The sequence below is a fragment of the Argentina silus genome, assembly GCF_951799395.1.
Source record: "Argentina silus genome assembly, chromosome: 6".
NCBI lineage: Eukaryota > Metazoa > Chordata > Actinopteri > Argentiniformes > Argentinidae > Argentina > Argentina silus.
In genome coordinates this window covers 20188755-20205483 of record NC_139660.1, presented here as the reverse complement: position 1 = coordinate 20205483, position 16729 = coordinate 20188755, and the positions used below count along the sequence as shown (strand labels likewise).

The following is a 16729-nucleotide window of genomic DNA, read 5'->3' as shown; positions in this document are numbered from 1 at the left end:
CATCGGCACCCCACCTCTTCAGAAGCACTTCACCCACACTACATTAAATTCAACCCCCCAGACACCTGGTGCAGAGTGCCTCTCCTTGCCCACTGAAAGCCCCCTCCAACCCCCCCCCACCCCCCCACCTCCACCACCCTGTGGCTTTCTGGTCCCTATCTGTGCGGTCGTTTCCATCAGCAGACCGCCAGAGGCCCTGGTTCGGGACCTCCTTTGACCATTAACATCAATTACACGGCTGTGGCTGTGATTTAGAGGAGGGCGAAGTCGGCAGAGAGACCCGGCCCATTAGTTAGAGCAGTGTGGGACAGGTAAAGGTCCTCTCTCCCCCTCTCTGTCCTTCTCTCTCTCTCTGCCTTTCCCTGTCCCCATCTCTCTCTCTCTCTCTCTCTCTCTCTCTCTCTCTTTCCCTCTGTCTCTTCTCTGGGTGTGTCTGTCTCGCTCTCTCTCTCTCTCCCTCTGCCCCTCCCTCTCCCCATCTCTCTCTCTCTGTGTTATCAGTGCTCAGTGATACAGAACACCACCCTGGGTTGGAAGAGCACTAGGCCCAACTATGAATAATTTACAAGCAGCCAGGCCAGAAGCCATTAGGAGCGCCAGCCTTGGGAGAGCACAGCAGCGGTCACATGACCAGAGGAGAGGGCTCTTGTCTTGTCTTGTCTCATTCAAGGCTGGAGAGGAGGAGGAGGAGGAGAGAAAGACAGGCCTGCTATACCTGAGGCTGGCACACATGCCACACATGCCATTAGGGTCGGAACATGTAGGCTGGTTCGTACCAACATCCTGTGTGTGTATGTGTGTCCTTGTTCGTGTGCGTCTCTCATTGGGTACCGTGACAGCAAAAATTATTTCAGTGTAAAAATGGACCTGTAGTTTATTATATTGTGTTCCTGCTGCTGGCTTCACAGTGTAGGATGTGGAGCCGTTACTGTACTGTCTCGCGTGATGAAGTACGAGTGGAACCTCAAGCACAGGCGGTTAGAAAGCACTTCTTTCTTCCTTTTTTGTTGTGTTTGCTACCACTCATCTCCATCCCACTGCCTGGCAGTATGGTGGTGGTGGTGGTGATGGTTGTTTGTTGTTATTGTGGTGGTGGTGCATATGGGTCGTAGGTGGAGAGAAAAGAAGTTTGGCAATGATGACTCAGTCACCAGGAAACTCAAGATCTACACAGAGCCGCAAATTGTTTTTTCGACCTCTCTGAAGTCGCGCAGAAGGAAGTGTTTTATAGAACGATACAAAGACAGTGGCTCCTCTCTGAGGTCGTCAAGGTTGAATGCTTGTTTTTCTTTCTTTGATCTATTCAACACAGATGCAAATGCCACCCCGAAGGCTGTTGATGCGCTTAAATATTCATGCCAATTAGCATCCACGCTTTAAGTGCAGTCTGCCTCTCCTTTTGGTGGCCGTGGCAACAGCAGGAGGTACAGATGTGACCTGTCCTCGGTTGTTATCATTCTAAGAAGGCGCTGACGAGGATATGTTTTGGATATCGGCCTACAGCAGGGGAGGGTCGGAGGAGGCAGGAATCGGAGGACGGCTCATTGTAATGCATGGAATGGATCACACCATTCCTCGTGTTTGATACGATTCCTCATTCCATTCCATGCGTTACAATGAGCCGTCCTCTGATTTCTACCTTCCAGCAGCCTCCCCTGGCCTACAGTGAAGCAGAAGAGGGTCAGAACGACTCCTGTTCTTATTTTTTTCGCTGGTAATTAATGGAAAAGGTTTATTTTTCAGAAAAAGTAAATTAGATCTGGCATCTGCACGCGTGCACGTCTGTCGCAGATTTCTATTTTTTATTTTAAATACATAAGGAGATAGTGGGCAACTTACACCAACCTGTGTTCATTTATTTCTTCTGAGAGCTCTACTTTGATGATTTCAGTTTATGTTCAGTGTCCTATCATCGTCCTGTTTATTGTTTTGTGAATACCTGTACAAAGTTGCCAGCTATATTTCCACCTATTAATCAAGGCCTACACCTTGGGCATGCACCGTAACTTCATCGTCCTGCCTCCTCTGTGACACCACCGTGACTGTTGTGTGGGAGGTTGGCTTTGAGGTATCTTTTCAGTGGAAAATTATTGTTTGAACATATTCCAGGTATTTGACACGCATCTCAACATCCTTGATGTCTCGGATGAGTAGGAACACATCTACTGGGAATGTAATCCAAGAAGGGTGCCAAACCTCAATGAACAAAAACATTTATTGTATGAGAACCACCCAGTTGATGTTTAGATGCTCAGACAGTTCTGGGTAAATGAGAAATCAATCATTGTCAAAGATGTTGTTTGTCTTGTGAGCCCTACTCCTAAAACAGGAACACACATGCCTTATTACTGTACATCTTGGTGGAATTGTCTACTTTTTGGGGAGGATAGATTCGTTTTGAAACATCTTTTTTGTCCATTATGGTGTATTTGGTATTTTTCCTATTGTACAAGCCAAGATATTTTCCATTTTAATTGGCATAGTTATTTTAGATTTCTTTTTTAATTCTACCCTCAGCTGCTCCCAGCCCATCTCAAGTTTCTCGATATATATACCACCCTCTTGGTTTCCTTGTGCCATATATTTTTCAATTGTGCTGTGATGTCTCACACAGTTCCTAAAACTTTCAATTCTTAGAGCCTGCACAGATTTTAAGCTAAAAATGAATATGTCCGTCAGATGCTAAGTCACCCAATAGTGCTTTTTGTAAGGTTATTTTTAAATTAATATAGTTTTTTTGCCAGAATTTTAGACCAAAAGTCAGGCACAAGGGGGCAATACCAAAACAGATGTTCTATTGCTTCGGTTTCCTCACTACAAAATCTGCATAGTGGCGATTTGTTCAGTACCTCATATGGCGAGCATTCTTTTGGTTGCAATAATTAATAACGCAATGGTTTGTTATGCTACCTCTCTCGCCAACGCTTTTTAGTGACTTAGAAGCCTCTCCCTCTCTATGCCCTTAGCTAACGCTAACGCTATCCCCACTCCAATTGTGAATGAGTGAGTGTGTGAGTGAGTGTTTGGACTCTGTTCAGAAATAATATCCACTGTCCTCCTGAGATGGCATAAAGCAGCTCTCTATTAATCACACAGGAGAGGAGACTACTGTATACCCGCGCAGTGGAAAGATTCAATTCCAAAGTAAACGGATCAGTAAAGTGAATGGCTGTATGGAGGTATACAGTAGGTTAGGCTTGCAGAGAAAGAGAGACCTGAGTGCAGAAAGTGCAGGCTGTGGGGCTCCCAGAGAACAACCTCCCATCCTGCTCTGGGACCACAGGGAGGAGAGCCAGGGGAGGCTGGTGGAGGCAGAAATCAGAGGACGGGCTCATTGTAATGCATGGAATGGAATCAGGAATGGTATCAAACACGTGTTTGATACCATTACTCATTCCATTCCATGCATTACAATAAGTCCTCCGATTTCTAACTCCACCAGCCTCCCTGGATGAGAGAGGGTGTTGTATGCGGATGAGGAGCATTGGTGACCTCACGAGAGAAGATTCCTCCTTAGTAACACTGACCCCTATTACCTATGTAGTAACTCTGTAATTACAACATGTTAAGAACATGTGATACAGTATACACTCACCGGGCACTTTATTAGGTTTGAGGTGGAGGTGGTGTAATGGTGTGGAGAATGTTTTCTTGGCACATTTTGGGCCCAGTTAATACCAATCAATCATTGCTTGAAAGCTGCAGCCTATTTGAGTATTGTTGATGACCATGTGCATCCCTTCATGGCCACAATTTACCCATCTTCTAATGGCTACTTCCAGCATGATAATGCACCATGTCACAAAGCAAAGGTTGTCTCAAACTGGTTTCATGAACATGACAATGAGTTCAGTGTTCTTCTTCCAGTCACCAGATTTGAATCCAATAGAACACCTTTGGGATGTGGTCGAACGGGAGATTCACAGCTTGAAAGTGCACCGGAAAAATCAGCAGGAATTGCGTGATGCAATCATGTCATCATGGATCAGAATCTCAAAGGAATGTTTTCAACATCTTGTGGAATCAATGCCACGAAGAATTGAGGCTGTTTTAGGAGCAAAGGGAGGCCCTACCCAGTAGTAGCATAGTGTTCCTAATAAAGTGTTCAGTGAGTGTACATTAATCTGACACATATTGGGCACAAGCTGTTAGATAACATGACATGACAAATACAGAGTCTGGGCCCTGGGGCATCCAAACCCAAGTCTACAGACAAGCTGCGACAAAAGACTGAAGTGCAAACGTGAGTCATACCCCGGGCCGGCACCTCATAATTGGCTCAATTATTAGCAGCAATAGAATCGGAAATAAAACCAAACAAAACATTTTTCAGAATCCCATTAAGACTGAACAGAAGTGTGTGTGTGGAAAATATGTGACCAGCCAGGCTGGTACCTACCTTACTTAAAGCCCCTGGAATGAGTGGACTTTGCTGTTGGTGATCTGTTCACCATATGGGCTCTGTCTGTTATACAGAAGAGCAAGGGGGAGGGTCTTGCAAATGGGGGTCTGTATAGGTCTTTTGTGTGTGTGTGTGTGTGTGTGTGTGTGTGTTAATGGGGCCTCCTGGTCTTTCTCATAACAGGGTAATGCATTCAACAGGTCTTTACCCAGACTCAACTCTTTCCTCCCACTCCACTCTCAATGCACAGACCCTTTAACAAAGAAACAGTCTTTGTATGGCTAACTCCTCTATCCCAATATGGCTTACATGATTCTCTTTTTTATGATAACTGCTCAGGGAACTTTTTTTTTTTTAAGATTCTATCTTGACTAAAGGCAGTTGTCTGTTTAATGATCTGGCTAATGGTCGGGTGGCCACCGGCTCTCTCTCTCTCTCTCTCCCCATCAACGTAAACATCGTTGACATTTAATCCCTCGCCCGTCAACCACAAACGGTAAACTTTGTTCTTTCCCGAAAACAAAAGCTGCAGTCCAGCGGTTTCGCCCTCCCGCTTATTGAATATTTTATTTCAGACAATGAATAATTTACCTCGGGGTGTGACATAATGGTTGATTCATTTTTAATATCTCTCCCAATCTCTGGGCTCGCTGGGGAACAGCTATAGGCCAAGTGCTCAGCTTTTATGCCCTCTGTCCATGGAGAGGAGCTGTTAGAAACCACGGCGATAGGGAACGATCCTGTTATGTTCATGGCTCCACTCAGATTCTTTAACACAGCAATACTCAATCCTGGTCCTGGAGAGGACCTCTGTCTCAAATGCTAATTGATGGTAGGTAAGACTGCTGGTTATACGTGCTACTAACCAAGCTGAAATTAATTATGGTCGTAGGATAAGTCAACAACAAAGATCATTATCAATTTTTTAAAATCTAGATCAGAATGATCCGGACTCTTTTTTTGTGATCCAGGATCAGATCTATCTACAAGCTCCATTCTGATCCAGATGAAACATTTTAGAAATACTGGGCCCTGTTGATCAATTTGACCCTTACCAGCCGTCCGTTATTCAGGTGGTGTCACTCAGTCAGGAGCCCTGTAGCCGTAGTGATGCCTTTGTCTCTGCTGTAGTGTGGTGCGTGTGTTCAGGGGTAGCAGACAGCCAGCCAGCCAGTGTCCTAATGTCTTTATGTCCTCACCGAAGGGGGATCACGCTACTATATGTAATGTGATGCATGGTGACGGGGTGGGGGGGGGGGTGACCTGACACAGTGACAGGCCAGTCACTCAGCCGGTTTATTGGGGGATGCAGTGGGTGGAGGGGGCCTGGGAGCCATCTTTAATTATGTCCCATGATCCAATTACAGCTAATTATTGTAGGTGCCTGCAGTGAGGAGAGCTAGTGGGTCAGCTGGTCCACGAGACTCTAGTGAGCTGTGTCACCCTCTGGGGCAGACTGGGCTAATGATGCTAATGATGCTAATGATGCTAACACGGTGTAAACATTGTGTAGCAAACGCTAACTCTGTGCTGTCATGGATGCTGTGCTATTCTCCCAAACCGATGTTGCCAATATGCTGTTAATGTCAGGTAATGATGTTAATTGCTAAAGCCTTTTTCAAATGAAGCGAACGGTGCCCTCAAAATCCCTGAGAATGCTAACAGAGAATGCTAACATAGAATGCTAACAGGGCTAACCGTGGCTTGTCTCCACAGGGTGGAGAGGTCCACAGACCAGGTGATAAAGCCGGTGAACATGGAGGCCTTATCCAAGTGGGTGGGCAAGATCCCTACAGACGTGCTGCGGGACATGCCCGTCATCGCCCCCATGCTGTCCCGGCTGGGTTACGACCCCCACGCCAACCCCCCCAACTACGGCAGGCCAGACCCCAAGGTCCTGGACAACACCAGACGGGTGAGTGCTTGAACGACCTCTTGTGTTTATCATGCCGGCCATATAAATGTATGTATGTAAAGACGCCCCCACATGATCAAGAACAGACATTTACATATAAACAACTTAACGCCCACACACAGCCTGTATGTGCACACACACACACACACACACACACACTTCACAACAAAACACTCCCACACACTTCACAACCTCACTTTCCATGCACACACACACACGCACGCATGCACGCACATACACACATCACAAAGTGTACATAACAGGATATGTCTATAACGAAGTACCTGACTAAGCAGCTGAAAGCCTATTTGAGTGTTGTACGTAGGTGGGGGTCCCTCAAGTGTAGGTCATAGGTGAGGGTCCCCATAGATGAGGGGTCCCTCATGTGGAGAGTTTCTTAAAATCCACAGTAGCATCACCACATCGCCTCGTGTAAAGTCATCTGTCCAATCGCTGCCTTAAGTTGAATCGCCTGTCAAATCCCTGACGCATTGAATTACCTGATCAATCAGCATTCCTTACTTTATGAAAATGAATCACATTTTTTTAAATTTGATTTCATGGATGAATAACTGTACATCTTGGAGCTCGTCCAAATTGGATGTCGGACGTGTGTGTGTGTGTGTGTGTGTGTGTGTGTGTACGTGTGCGTGTGTGTGCATGTGTCTGCACGTGCGTGTGCGTGTGTGCATGTGTCTGCACGTGCGTGTGCGTGTGTTCAAGGCGGGTGTGTCCTTGCCACACATTGACCCAGCCGTGGTGCTGGAAAGCAGGACTCTATTTTCGGAGCAGATATGTTTTATTAAATCCCTTTTTTCCGTGAGGCCTGGTATCAGGTGACCAGCTCTCAAGCCCCCAGTCTTTGGATTTCATATCTCCCGAGCTAGTGAATATATTCTGTCGTTTTATTTTTATCTCCATCTCGCTGTATTGAAATATGGATGAATTCCAGCATCCTCCCCCAGAGGACTAATGACCAATGTGTCGAAGTGAGCAGCTTATTTGTTGTATCTTCTGTGGTGATGGCTTCACACAGCTTCATGTAGGCTCAAACTAGGCATCAGCATGTTTGCATGTGACCTCTGACCTTCTCCTCGAAACCGTCCTCGCTTGAGCTTCCAGCGACCGTATCTTTCTCTGCTATGTGTTTTTTTGTGTATTTGTTTTGTTTTTCCTAATCGTGATTTTAGTTTTATACAAGCCAGCCTAATAAACACAGTATCACAAGGTATTTGGATATCATCCAAAAAAGCGTTCTTTCCAGGGAGCGTTTTATTTTTTGCCGTTTTCTGTTTTTAATGCTTTTTTAATGCGCTTGCTGCTTCTCACGAGTGGAGCTGGATGAAAGCATGCGGGGTAGGGAGAGTTTCTGTCTGTGTGTTTGAGTCTGTACCATATGTTAGCATGTATGTGTTTCTGTCCTGTCAGCAAACGACACCGCAGTAGACTGCCAGAAATGGGAGCTCTCCCCACTTCCTAAGCAAGCAGGCAGATACCCAAGTCCCTTAAATTTTACTATACGCATTGTAACCCAACTCAAATCGGAGTGCTTCTGAGTGCTGCCCGATGCCTTTTAAGTTGACTGTGTGAATCTTTTAGGCTTTAGTCAAGCGCCCCAGAGCTCTAATTTAAGGTCTGTCTCTGTTTCCCAACATTGACGTGTGTGCGTGTGTGCGTGTGTGCATGTGTGCGTGTGTGTGCGTGTGTGTGCGTGTGTGTGCGTGCGTGCGCGTGCGTGTGCGTGCGTGTGCGTGCGTGTGCGCGCGTGTTCCTTAGCCAGCAGGCAGATCCCCAAGTCCCTTACATTTCACTGTGATGATTGTAACCCAACTCAAAACGGAGTGCTTCTGAGTGCTGCCCCGATGCCTTTCAAGCCGACTGTGTGAATCTTTTAGGCTTCAGTCAAGTGGCTCAGAGCATTGATTTACGACCTGAGATATAGCACTCCATTTTTTTAATATCAGATCATCGACCACTTTTGATTCGTAATGCCTTTCTGATTAAGATGGCCGTATGAAACGTATTACAGCGTGCCTATCAGATAGGCAGGGTCTCTTCAACTCTCTAATTAGTTTTCCATTTCGTCTTGATCCATTATCGATTTTTTCTCTCGGAGCGTACGACACTAGAGAGCGTGTGTGCCTGCGTGTGGATGTCACCGCTCGGGCGGGGGGGGGGGGGGGTCATCGACCCGTGTCCCCGTGTCGAGCCCGCGTGTGATTTATGAGACTATCGCGGGCGTCACGGTGGCCCGCAGCCATTTCCTGTCACCGGCCCCTCCCCTCAAAAATGTCTCCGTGGTTACATAAAGGGGGGGGAGACTCGTTCATCGTCTGCCAGAGTTCTCTCCTCTCTCCAATAGGGCCAACCGCCATCTTTGTACGACACCCAGGGGCACCCATCTGCACTCTCTGTGGAAACTTTAATGGCCAAATCAGACAGTGAACCACGGTGGAAGGCAGAATAAAGGCATTTTAAGGCCCTATAAAAAAACGCGAAGATGGATCATAATGGCCCACGGCTTCTCTGTGCTCCAGTAGCAGCAGAAGTTGTCCGTTCTTCGCCCTGATTTAAAGTGTTGGGCTGTGGTCTCATGACGGATAGGGAGGGAGGGAGGGAGTTTAGCCGTTAGCTGCTCGTGAAGTGAGTAATGTATTTCATAATAGAAGCTGCTCAGCGGGAGGTGTGTGTGTGTGTGTGTGTGTGTGTGTGTGTGTGTGTGTGTGTGTGTGTGTGTGTGTGTGTGTGCGCGGTGGTCTTTCTTTCCACCCAGTGTGAAGTTCCAGTATTTATCTGTAACATAAGGATAGCTTTTCCATATGTTTCAGAGGAGCCCGAATGGGGAGGGGAGGGGAGGGGAGGACGGGGAGGAAAAGAGAACTCATGAGTCGCCCGAATCCATGTTCACACTGAGACGACGTCTATGACTCGAATGGAAAGCATTCTGAGGCGCAGGGAGGGATGGGGGAGAGAGGGGGAGAGAGAGGGGAGAGACAGGGTTGCAAAACCGTGTCTGTGAGATGGAAACTGGCGTGCCGAACAGACGAGGTGGCGGGTGGGTGCGACGTGATGACTCCCGACCGCGTTCCCCCTCAGAGGGAAGGCTGGATACAGTAGGACTGTTGGTCCTGGTTTCCCCCCCGGAGGCTTGATTTGATCATGACTAGTGTTCCTTGTTGCTCTTGCTGCTGCCACTGCGAGGGGTGGGGAGGAGGTCAAGCTCAAAGAAGAGGAAAACTCTGCACACTGCTACGGTATACACACACACACACACACACACACACACACACACACACACACATACGGTATACACACTCCCAACCAAGGATGTTTTGAAGACGTTCCTTGCTTCCACCCGCTTCTTTCAGCCTGATGAGACGATGAATGTCTGGTTCTTTAACATACCCGTTGTATAAGGATGGTTACCCTTGATTGGTTTATGCCTCCCTCTGACACACACACACACACACACACACACACACACACACACACACACACACGCATACACACATACACTTATGGTTCTTTTCCACAGGGCTATTTATGGGTGTGTTTATGGTTGCATGGTCTCATGCCCATATCTTAAACGGCAACTTCATAACTTCATAACTATAAGATGATGAAGTCAAACAACATTATCTCAACTCTACTCCTGTGGATATGTGACGCACACACACACACACACACACACACACACACACACACACACCCACACACACACAACACGATGGTTCTTTCCCGCAGGGCTATAGTATTCAACACACACACACACACACACACACACTGTCTGTCTCGCTCTACTACAATATGGTTCTTTTCCTCAGGGCTATTTATCTTGCGCACGCACACGCACACGCACACACACACACACCATTTGACAACACAGTCCAACTGGCAGTGTACAGTGGGAGCAGCTTTCCCAACAGTGCTAGTATTGTTGCCACACAACACATTTCTGAAGAAGTGCCGAGAAAGGGGGGTCTATTGTGGTCTGTCTCCAGCCCCTAATCCTGCCTGAGTTAGTGCGGGTGGGTGTGTGTGTGTGTGTGTGTGTGTGAGTGAGTGAGTGAGTGGGCGGTTAGGGAGGGATATATGTAGCAGACCACTGGCTGTCGGAATGACTCCCATCCTCCCCGGCTCACCCAGGATCTACAGCAACCACCTCTGACCTTTTGAACCTCGCCGGCAGTTGCGTTATTCAGAATACCGGTGCGCCTGATGTAATTGCTAACCGTTTATGAACCCCACATGTCCCTTCAGAGCCAATTACATTCATCGGTTGTGCTACTTTCGGGGGATTTCCTGGGCATTTAGCAACGCTTAATTTTGAAGGGGAGAGATGGGATTGAAACCCTCTGAAAGACAGGGGGGGTCCCGGGAGCTTTGAGTGGAATTGGACACAGTCACGAATATTTTACGTTTTGCGACGAGAATGGGAGTGATTGGTTCCAGGACTAACCCTGTGTGTGTGTGTGTGTGTGTGTGTGTGTGTGTGTCTCGCATATGTTTCTGTGTCTGAGTATGTACAGAATAAGTGTGTATAACAGTCAGCACATTTGAAGTCTTGGTGTGTGTGTGTGTGTGTGTTCATATCCTTGTCTGCATATGTGCATCCATGCTCGACATGTTTGTAGGCGTGTGTTTATCTCTGTTGATGTCTCGTGTGTGTGTGTGTACACATTCCTCATCCCCTGCTTTCTCTGGTTTCCGAAAGATGGATGTAGTTAAGGCTATCTCCCAACAATAGCCAGGCCATGCATGTCTTCCTGTGTGTGTGTGTGTGTGTGTGTGTGAGAGTTGAGTTCACATCTGCTGGGTATTAGAGTGTGTTCTCCCGGATCAAACCCAGCTGCATGGCTTATCCCCCCCCCCCCCCCGGCCTCCCCTCGCCTCCCCTCTGACATAGTTCATGCACTAGGAGGAAGGCAGGCTAAGCCCCTCAGATCTGCTAACAAGGTGCTATGGGGGTGCCATTAACCCCTTAGCAGCAATTAGCTAATTTGTTGTTTTGGGGGGACAAAATGTATTTTTATAAAGAAGCCATTTTGGAGAGTGAGGTGAGCCTTATGCTAGATAGTATTGTAGCTATAGTTCCTATGTCTCCTTTAGAAATAAAATACACTGTATAATACACATATATATATGGTCTTTCGGATGAAGCAAAAAGGGAAGATGACACGGATACATAAATCAATAAGAACACAAACGTATGGCAAGTGGAATGATTCAGACTGCAGGATCTAAAGCTGGCTTTACATAAACAAGCTATTCGGGACATTCTTCAGAGCTTTTGTTTGTTGTAATTGGCATTTTGCTTTATTTAGGGACTTTGCAGTGCTGCCAGTGGGACTGTTTGTGTTTGTGTTTGTGTGTGTGTGTGTGTGTGTGTGTGTGTGTGGTGTGTGTGTGTCCGTGGTGGAAAGTGTTGCCGTGGAAACGGGCCATAACTGTGGGCCTTTCCATGGTGAAGAGAGATGTTGTCCCTGCATGGAGACGCCTGGGGTTTCCTTAAGAGCTCAGACCCACACAGGGCTCTGCTGAAGCATCACAGACAGCCTGGGAGACACAGTCTAGCTGCTGCCTACCACCGTCTCTCTCTCTGTCTGTCTTCCCCCTTCCCCCGACGTTTGAAGTCAGTATTATGCCCAATAGACCTTCCTGTATATGACAGGGCTACTCAATTACAACCTCCTGTACTGTGCAGTCCAGGGGAGGCTGGTGGAGGTGGACATCGGAGGACGGGCTCATTGTAATGCATTCCATGCATGCGTTTGATACCGTTCCCGCCCTGCTGTGTATACCAAAAGCTCACTCACCACTACACTATACACTCAGTGGTCCACACAATCCATTAGACGATTGTGCTGGAGCTGACCCGTCTGGTCCATAGCCAACGGGACAGTCCTCTCACCTCCCTGTGTTGCATACTGTAAGGCGTCTGGTCTTAAACCACCGTATGGATGGAAACACATGTGGAAATGTTCTCCTCCTGTATCCGGAATATTCGCCCAGCCCCATTCCAAACATTCACCTTCTGTTTTCATCTCAGTCTCAGTGGTCCTGACTGCTAGCATGTGTAGTCTGTATCAGTGGCTTTGATGCTAGCATGTGTAGTCTGTATCAGTGGCTTTGATGCTGGCATGTGGAGTCTGTATCAGTGGCTTTGATGCTAGCATGTGTAGCCTGCAACAGTAGCTCTGATGCTAGCATGTGTAGCCTTTATATGTGGCTTTGATGCTAGCATGTGTATCAGTGGCTTTGATGCTACCTTGAGTATGAGTATGACTGTATCGGTATGACTCTGACGATGCTAGCCCAGGGGAGGCTGGTGGAGGTAGAAATCGGAGGACAGGCTTATTGTCATGCAATAGAACGGAAAGAGAAATGGGTACAGTATCAAACACACACTGTCCTACGATTACTACCCCCGCCAGCCTCCCCTGGTGAAGCCTGTCTAGCTGCTTGAGCTTCTAAGTTATGGGTGGAGCTTAGCGGTTGACCAGCGTATTTAGTCGGGGGAGAGAGAAGGGGATGTGGAAGGCTTCAGAGGCTTGCCCCGGTCACATTCGACCTATCTCATTTACACTTTGATGTTTTCCATGGCGCAGGACGCCTCTGGACGAAGGTAATCCTCTAAGCCTGTTATCGGGATGCAGCGTCCTGTATGCACCGATCTCCTAAACCTGTCAGTGCTTATACTGACTTAACCTAACAAGCTTCTACAGCCTTGGCCACGGACAAAGGGAGTGGAAGCGAAGCGTGTATTTTTGCGTCTGTGTGCGTCTGTGTGTGTGTGATTGTGTGTGTGTTTGATTGTGCGACTGTGCGTGTGTGTGTGTGTGTGAGAGATCGTGCGACTGTGTGTGTGTGTCCTCTGAGAACGCTCTTCAACGGGGTTAACTGAGGGGATTTTACTTTTAAGAGTGTAAAACTCTAGAGAGTGTAGCTAGCTCCAATTTGTAAAAGAAAAAAAACAAAACAAAAAACATTCCACCTCAGCCCTTTTTATTCGCCGTAGAAGTAAACAAACACACTCAGGAATTTACAGCAGAGTCACTGAATAGAAAATGGAAGCCATTTTCCCCGCAATGAACGGTGTCAATTAAGATGCGACCTCTATGGATTGGGTTTGTCGGTCTCATTGGTTTAATGACGACGGCGGGCGGTATGATAGGGTCGTTATTAATGCACAGCGGCAGAGTGCTAGTCACAGCGCAACGCCGTGAAAGAAAGGACTCGGTTGTTTCGCCGGGCCTGTAAATGAGGGGCTTCTGGACGAGGTCCAAACCCCCAATCGATAGCTTTTAAGTGGCTTTGCGAGTTCCTCTGATCCCCGGTGAGAAATGGATATTCGGATCGATGAGTCCCGTTCTCTCTCCGTAGTGGGCCTGATCGGATGATGGCGGGAGTTGGAAATGATTGGGCAGGAACGAGGAAGTGTTCCAGTTGCGGTGTCCAGTGTTCCGACACACAGAGTAGGGGAGGCTGGCGGGAGGTAGAAATCGGAGGACGGGCTCATTGTAATGCGTGGAGGAACAGTATCAAACATTCCACGCGTCCTCTGATTTCTACTGACAGGCAGCGTTAGTGGGCTTACTGCTCCACATCCCAGTGGTTTGTAGTTGGCTTCTACAGGCCTAGCGCTGGTAGGGCTGCATGTTGTACGTCTCATCCCCCCCTCAGGGCTAACAGAAACACGTGTCCACGTGTTCAGCCATGACTCGCTCATACAACCACAGCTTGATGAGGGGCGCCTGGGGGTGTTGGTGCTTTCAGCTGCCCGCCTCAGAGCTAAACAGGCTGGAGAAGACCGTACCTCCCAACCGTAGAAATAGACTTTATAGAACCTCTCTGGCTCAGTTGGTAGAGCATGGCGCTCTAGTTGATTCCCCGCTGGGACGCTGTATACTGAAAAATGGATGCACTCACTGCAATGAGTGTCGCTTTGGATGAAAGCGTCAGCTAAATGGCATATATATTATTAAATGTTGTATTATTAACCTGGACATGGACCCTCTTGGATCGCAGCTGGCACACCAAAGATGGCCTCCACTGGTCCACCCGTCACAGAGCGTCGGTTTGAATGGGGAACGCGTCTTCGGCGGCGGCCAACGGGCAGAAAGACGGCGTCGTTCTCGGTCTAGCGCCGTGACGTCATTCTTGGCTTCCCATCCCCGCCGTTAGAGTCCTCCGCTCGCGTATCGCAGCACGAGACATCGTTTGAAAAGTGTGTGGTTTTCTTATGCCTTTTGGACCGATTCCAACATGCAGGAACAATAAACGGGAACATGTTGTAGCCTGTTGACGCCACAGTGGAAATGGAGAGACGGAGAGCAAGTTATGCAGCATGTGTGCTTACTGTGGGAAATGTTCGACCGGAACGGAAGGCTGCGGTCGTAGCACCGAATTACGTCAAACCCTCGGGACGGCGTCTTTCCCGAACAACTGCCGCTCTGTGGCTCCAACCTGCTGTGGCAGTGGAGGAGGACTTCTACGTCCACCGACCTCCCCAGGTGCTGTGGGCGAGTATCCCCGCCTCTCCTCTCCTGACACCGATCCTCCAGGCACCGGGAGAGAGACCCGCCGAGCCGCCGCCGGACGTCCCCTTTATCACCGCCGTCTGGAGTTGACGCGCAAACGCGGTAATCCTTTAATAACGCGCTTACGGACGTCGTGACCGCGGCGAAGCTCCCACATCTCTGATCCGTCCCCGAGACCACATGCAGCGGAGGTAGATTGCTCTCCGAGTCTCTCGACGGAACAGATGGGGGGGGGGGACTGTATTTTGGCTGAATTCATGTCAGCGCTGGGGTTCTGCCCAGGTGAGGCCGGCAGGCTGTTGTGTACAGCAACATTTAGAGATCAGAGGCTGGGAGCCGTTCCTCTGGCCCTGTGGGCAGAACTGCAATCAGAACCTCCACTTATAGCCGTCAACATGCCGCTGAGTAATCTCCCCGTACGTTCCACTGTACTGTACACACACCCACACACCATATATACACACACACACGCACGCACGCACGCACGCAAGCAAACACACACACACACGCGCACACAGAGTACATGCATTCTCTCCTTTCTCCCTCTCCATAAATCGTCCTCTCTCAGAGAGTGCAGTATGACTCCATCCCTATAACTCACATGAAGACAGAGACACGAGGGAGACGCCAGTCTCCGAGGAGGGCTAGTGTCTGGCTACAGCTGCCCCTCTGACCCCCCCCAGAGAAGCCTCAACCTCCACTCCTCCTACCGTACATGCTATAGTAGGTGACGACAGCCTTCCTTCCTTCCTTCCTTCATTCCCCAGAGTAAGAGAGTGTGTTGTTTTTAGGTCGAAAAACATGCACAGTCTCCCAAAAAACAACAAAAGAAAAAACCCCAGATGTACAGTTTAAGTGCAATTGATTTATAATTTAGCATTCCAAGCAATCATACAGAGAGCAACGGGGTAGGTGTGGAATGCAGCTGAAACACCCCACCCCCCCCCTTCCCCCCCACACACCACCCCCCACCAGCAGAACAACACGGCCTCCTCCTCACTGGCAGCTCCTCCATATGTGCAGGGGTGTTACTGCATTAACGCCCCCCCCCCCCCCTCTCAGTGTCCCCCAGCCACAGCACCGGGGCCCAGGCCAACCCAGCGTCTCAGAGCACCACAGGGGTTTGTCCTTGGCACTGCCCTCCTGGATCGGATGGCTGACCGTGGCACGCGCCGGCCGGCCGACCTTGTGTCGCTGGCGGTGCCCGCCTCCTCCTCAGGGCCGTGCCCAGGGCGAGGCTGCTGTGCCACGCTGGAGTGCGTGCCCACCCTGGCTTGTGCTCTCTCTCTCTCTCTCTCTCCCTCTCCTCTCTCTCTACTGCCCCCTGCTGTGTCTGTGTGTATCCACACCATTTTTCTTTGTCTATAAGACTGTCCCCAATGTGGTTGAGGAGTAGAGTAGAACAGAAGTCTGTTTACCTCATAAGTACCGCCCTGTATGACTAGCTCTTGACAGGCGTTGCTGGGGAGGGAGCGCTGAGGTAAAGTAGAGAGCAGAGAGCCAGATTGTGAGGCAGTCAGGCAAGGTTTATTTGGGGTCAGGGTGTTGGCAGCCTCTCAACTGTTTCGTCATGCCGCCGAGCGCTCATTCTGGCTCCGCAGGATCAACTCTTTGAGTCCTCTCCCGGGCCTGCGTCATTGTTTTCACTGTTTTCATTGAGTTTAACAATGCGAGGTGTGGATGGATTACGAGGTGAGAATCTGGGCCGCAGCTGAGTTTAGTTGCGACGGTGATGTTGCTATGACGTCGTCGTCGTCGTCATCTTCCCCCCCCCCCCCCCCCCCCCCCCCCCCCCGGTTGTTGTCCGTCCCCTCCAGAGGGCACCGTCTTGGGGCTTCCAGTCTGGAGCAAGTGGCCTCCTTGCTCTGGTGG

The 16729-nt window shown here is 49.0% G+C and overlaps 1 protein-coding gene across 2 annotated transcripts in view; it reads left to right on the top strand.

Annotated features, from left to right (window-relative positions):
* The window catches only part of tpst1 (tyrosylprotein sulfotransferase 1), a 40388-nt gene that overhangs the window by 18836 nt on the left and 4823 nt on the right, over positions 1-16729 (top strand). For both annotated transcript variants that reach the window (XM_083671395.1, XM_083671394.1), the window contains exon 3: positions 6119-6317. In XM_083671395.1, coding sequence (XP_083527521.1) covers positions 6119-6317 — 199 coding nt within the window. The remainder of the gene's footprint in view (positions 1-6118; positions 6318-16729) is intronic.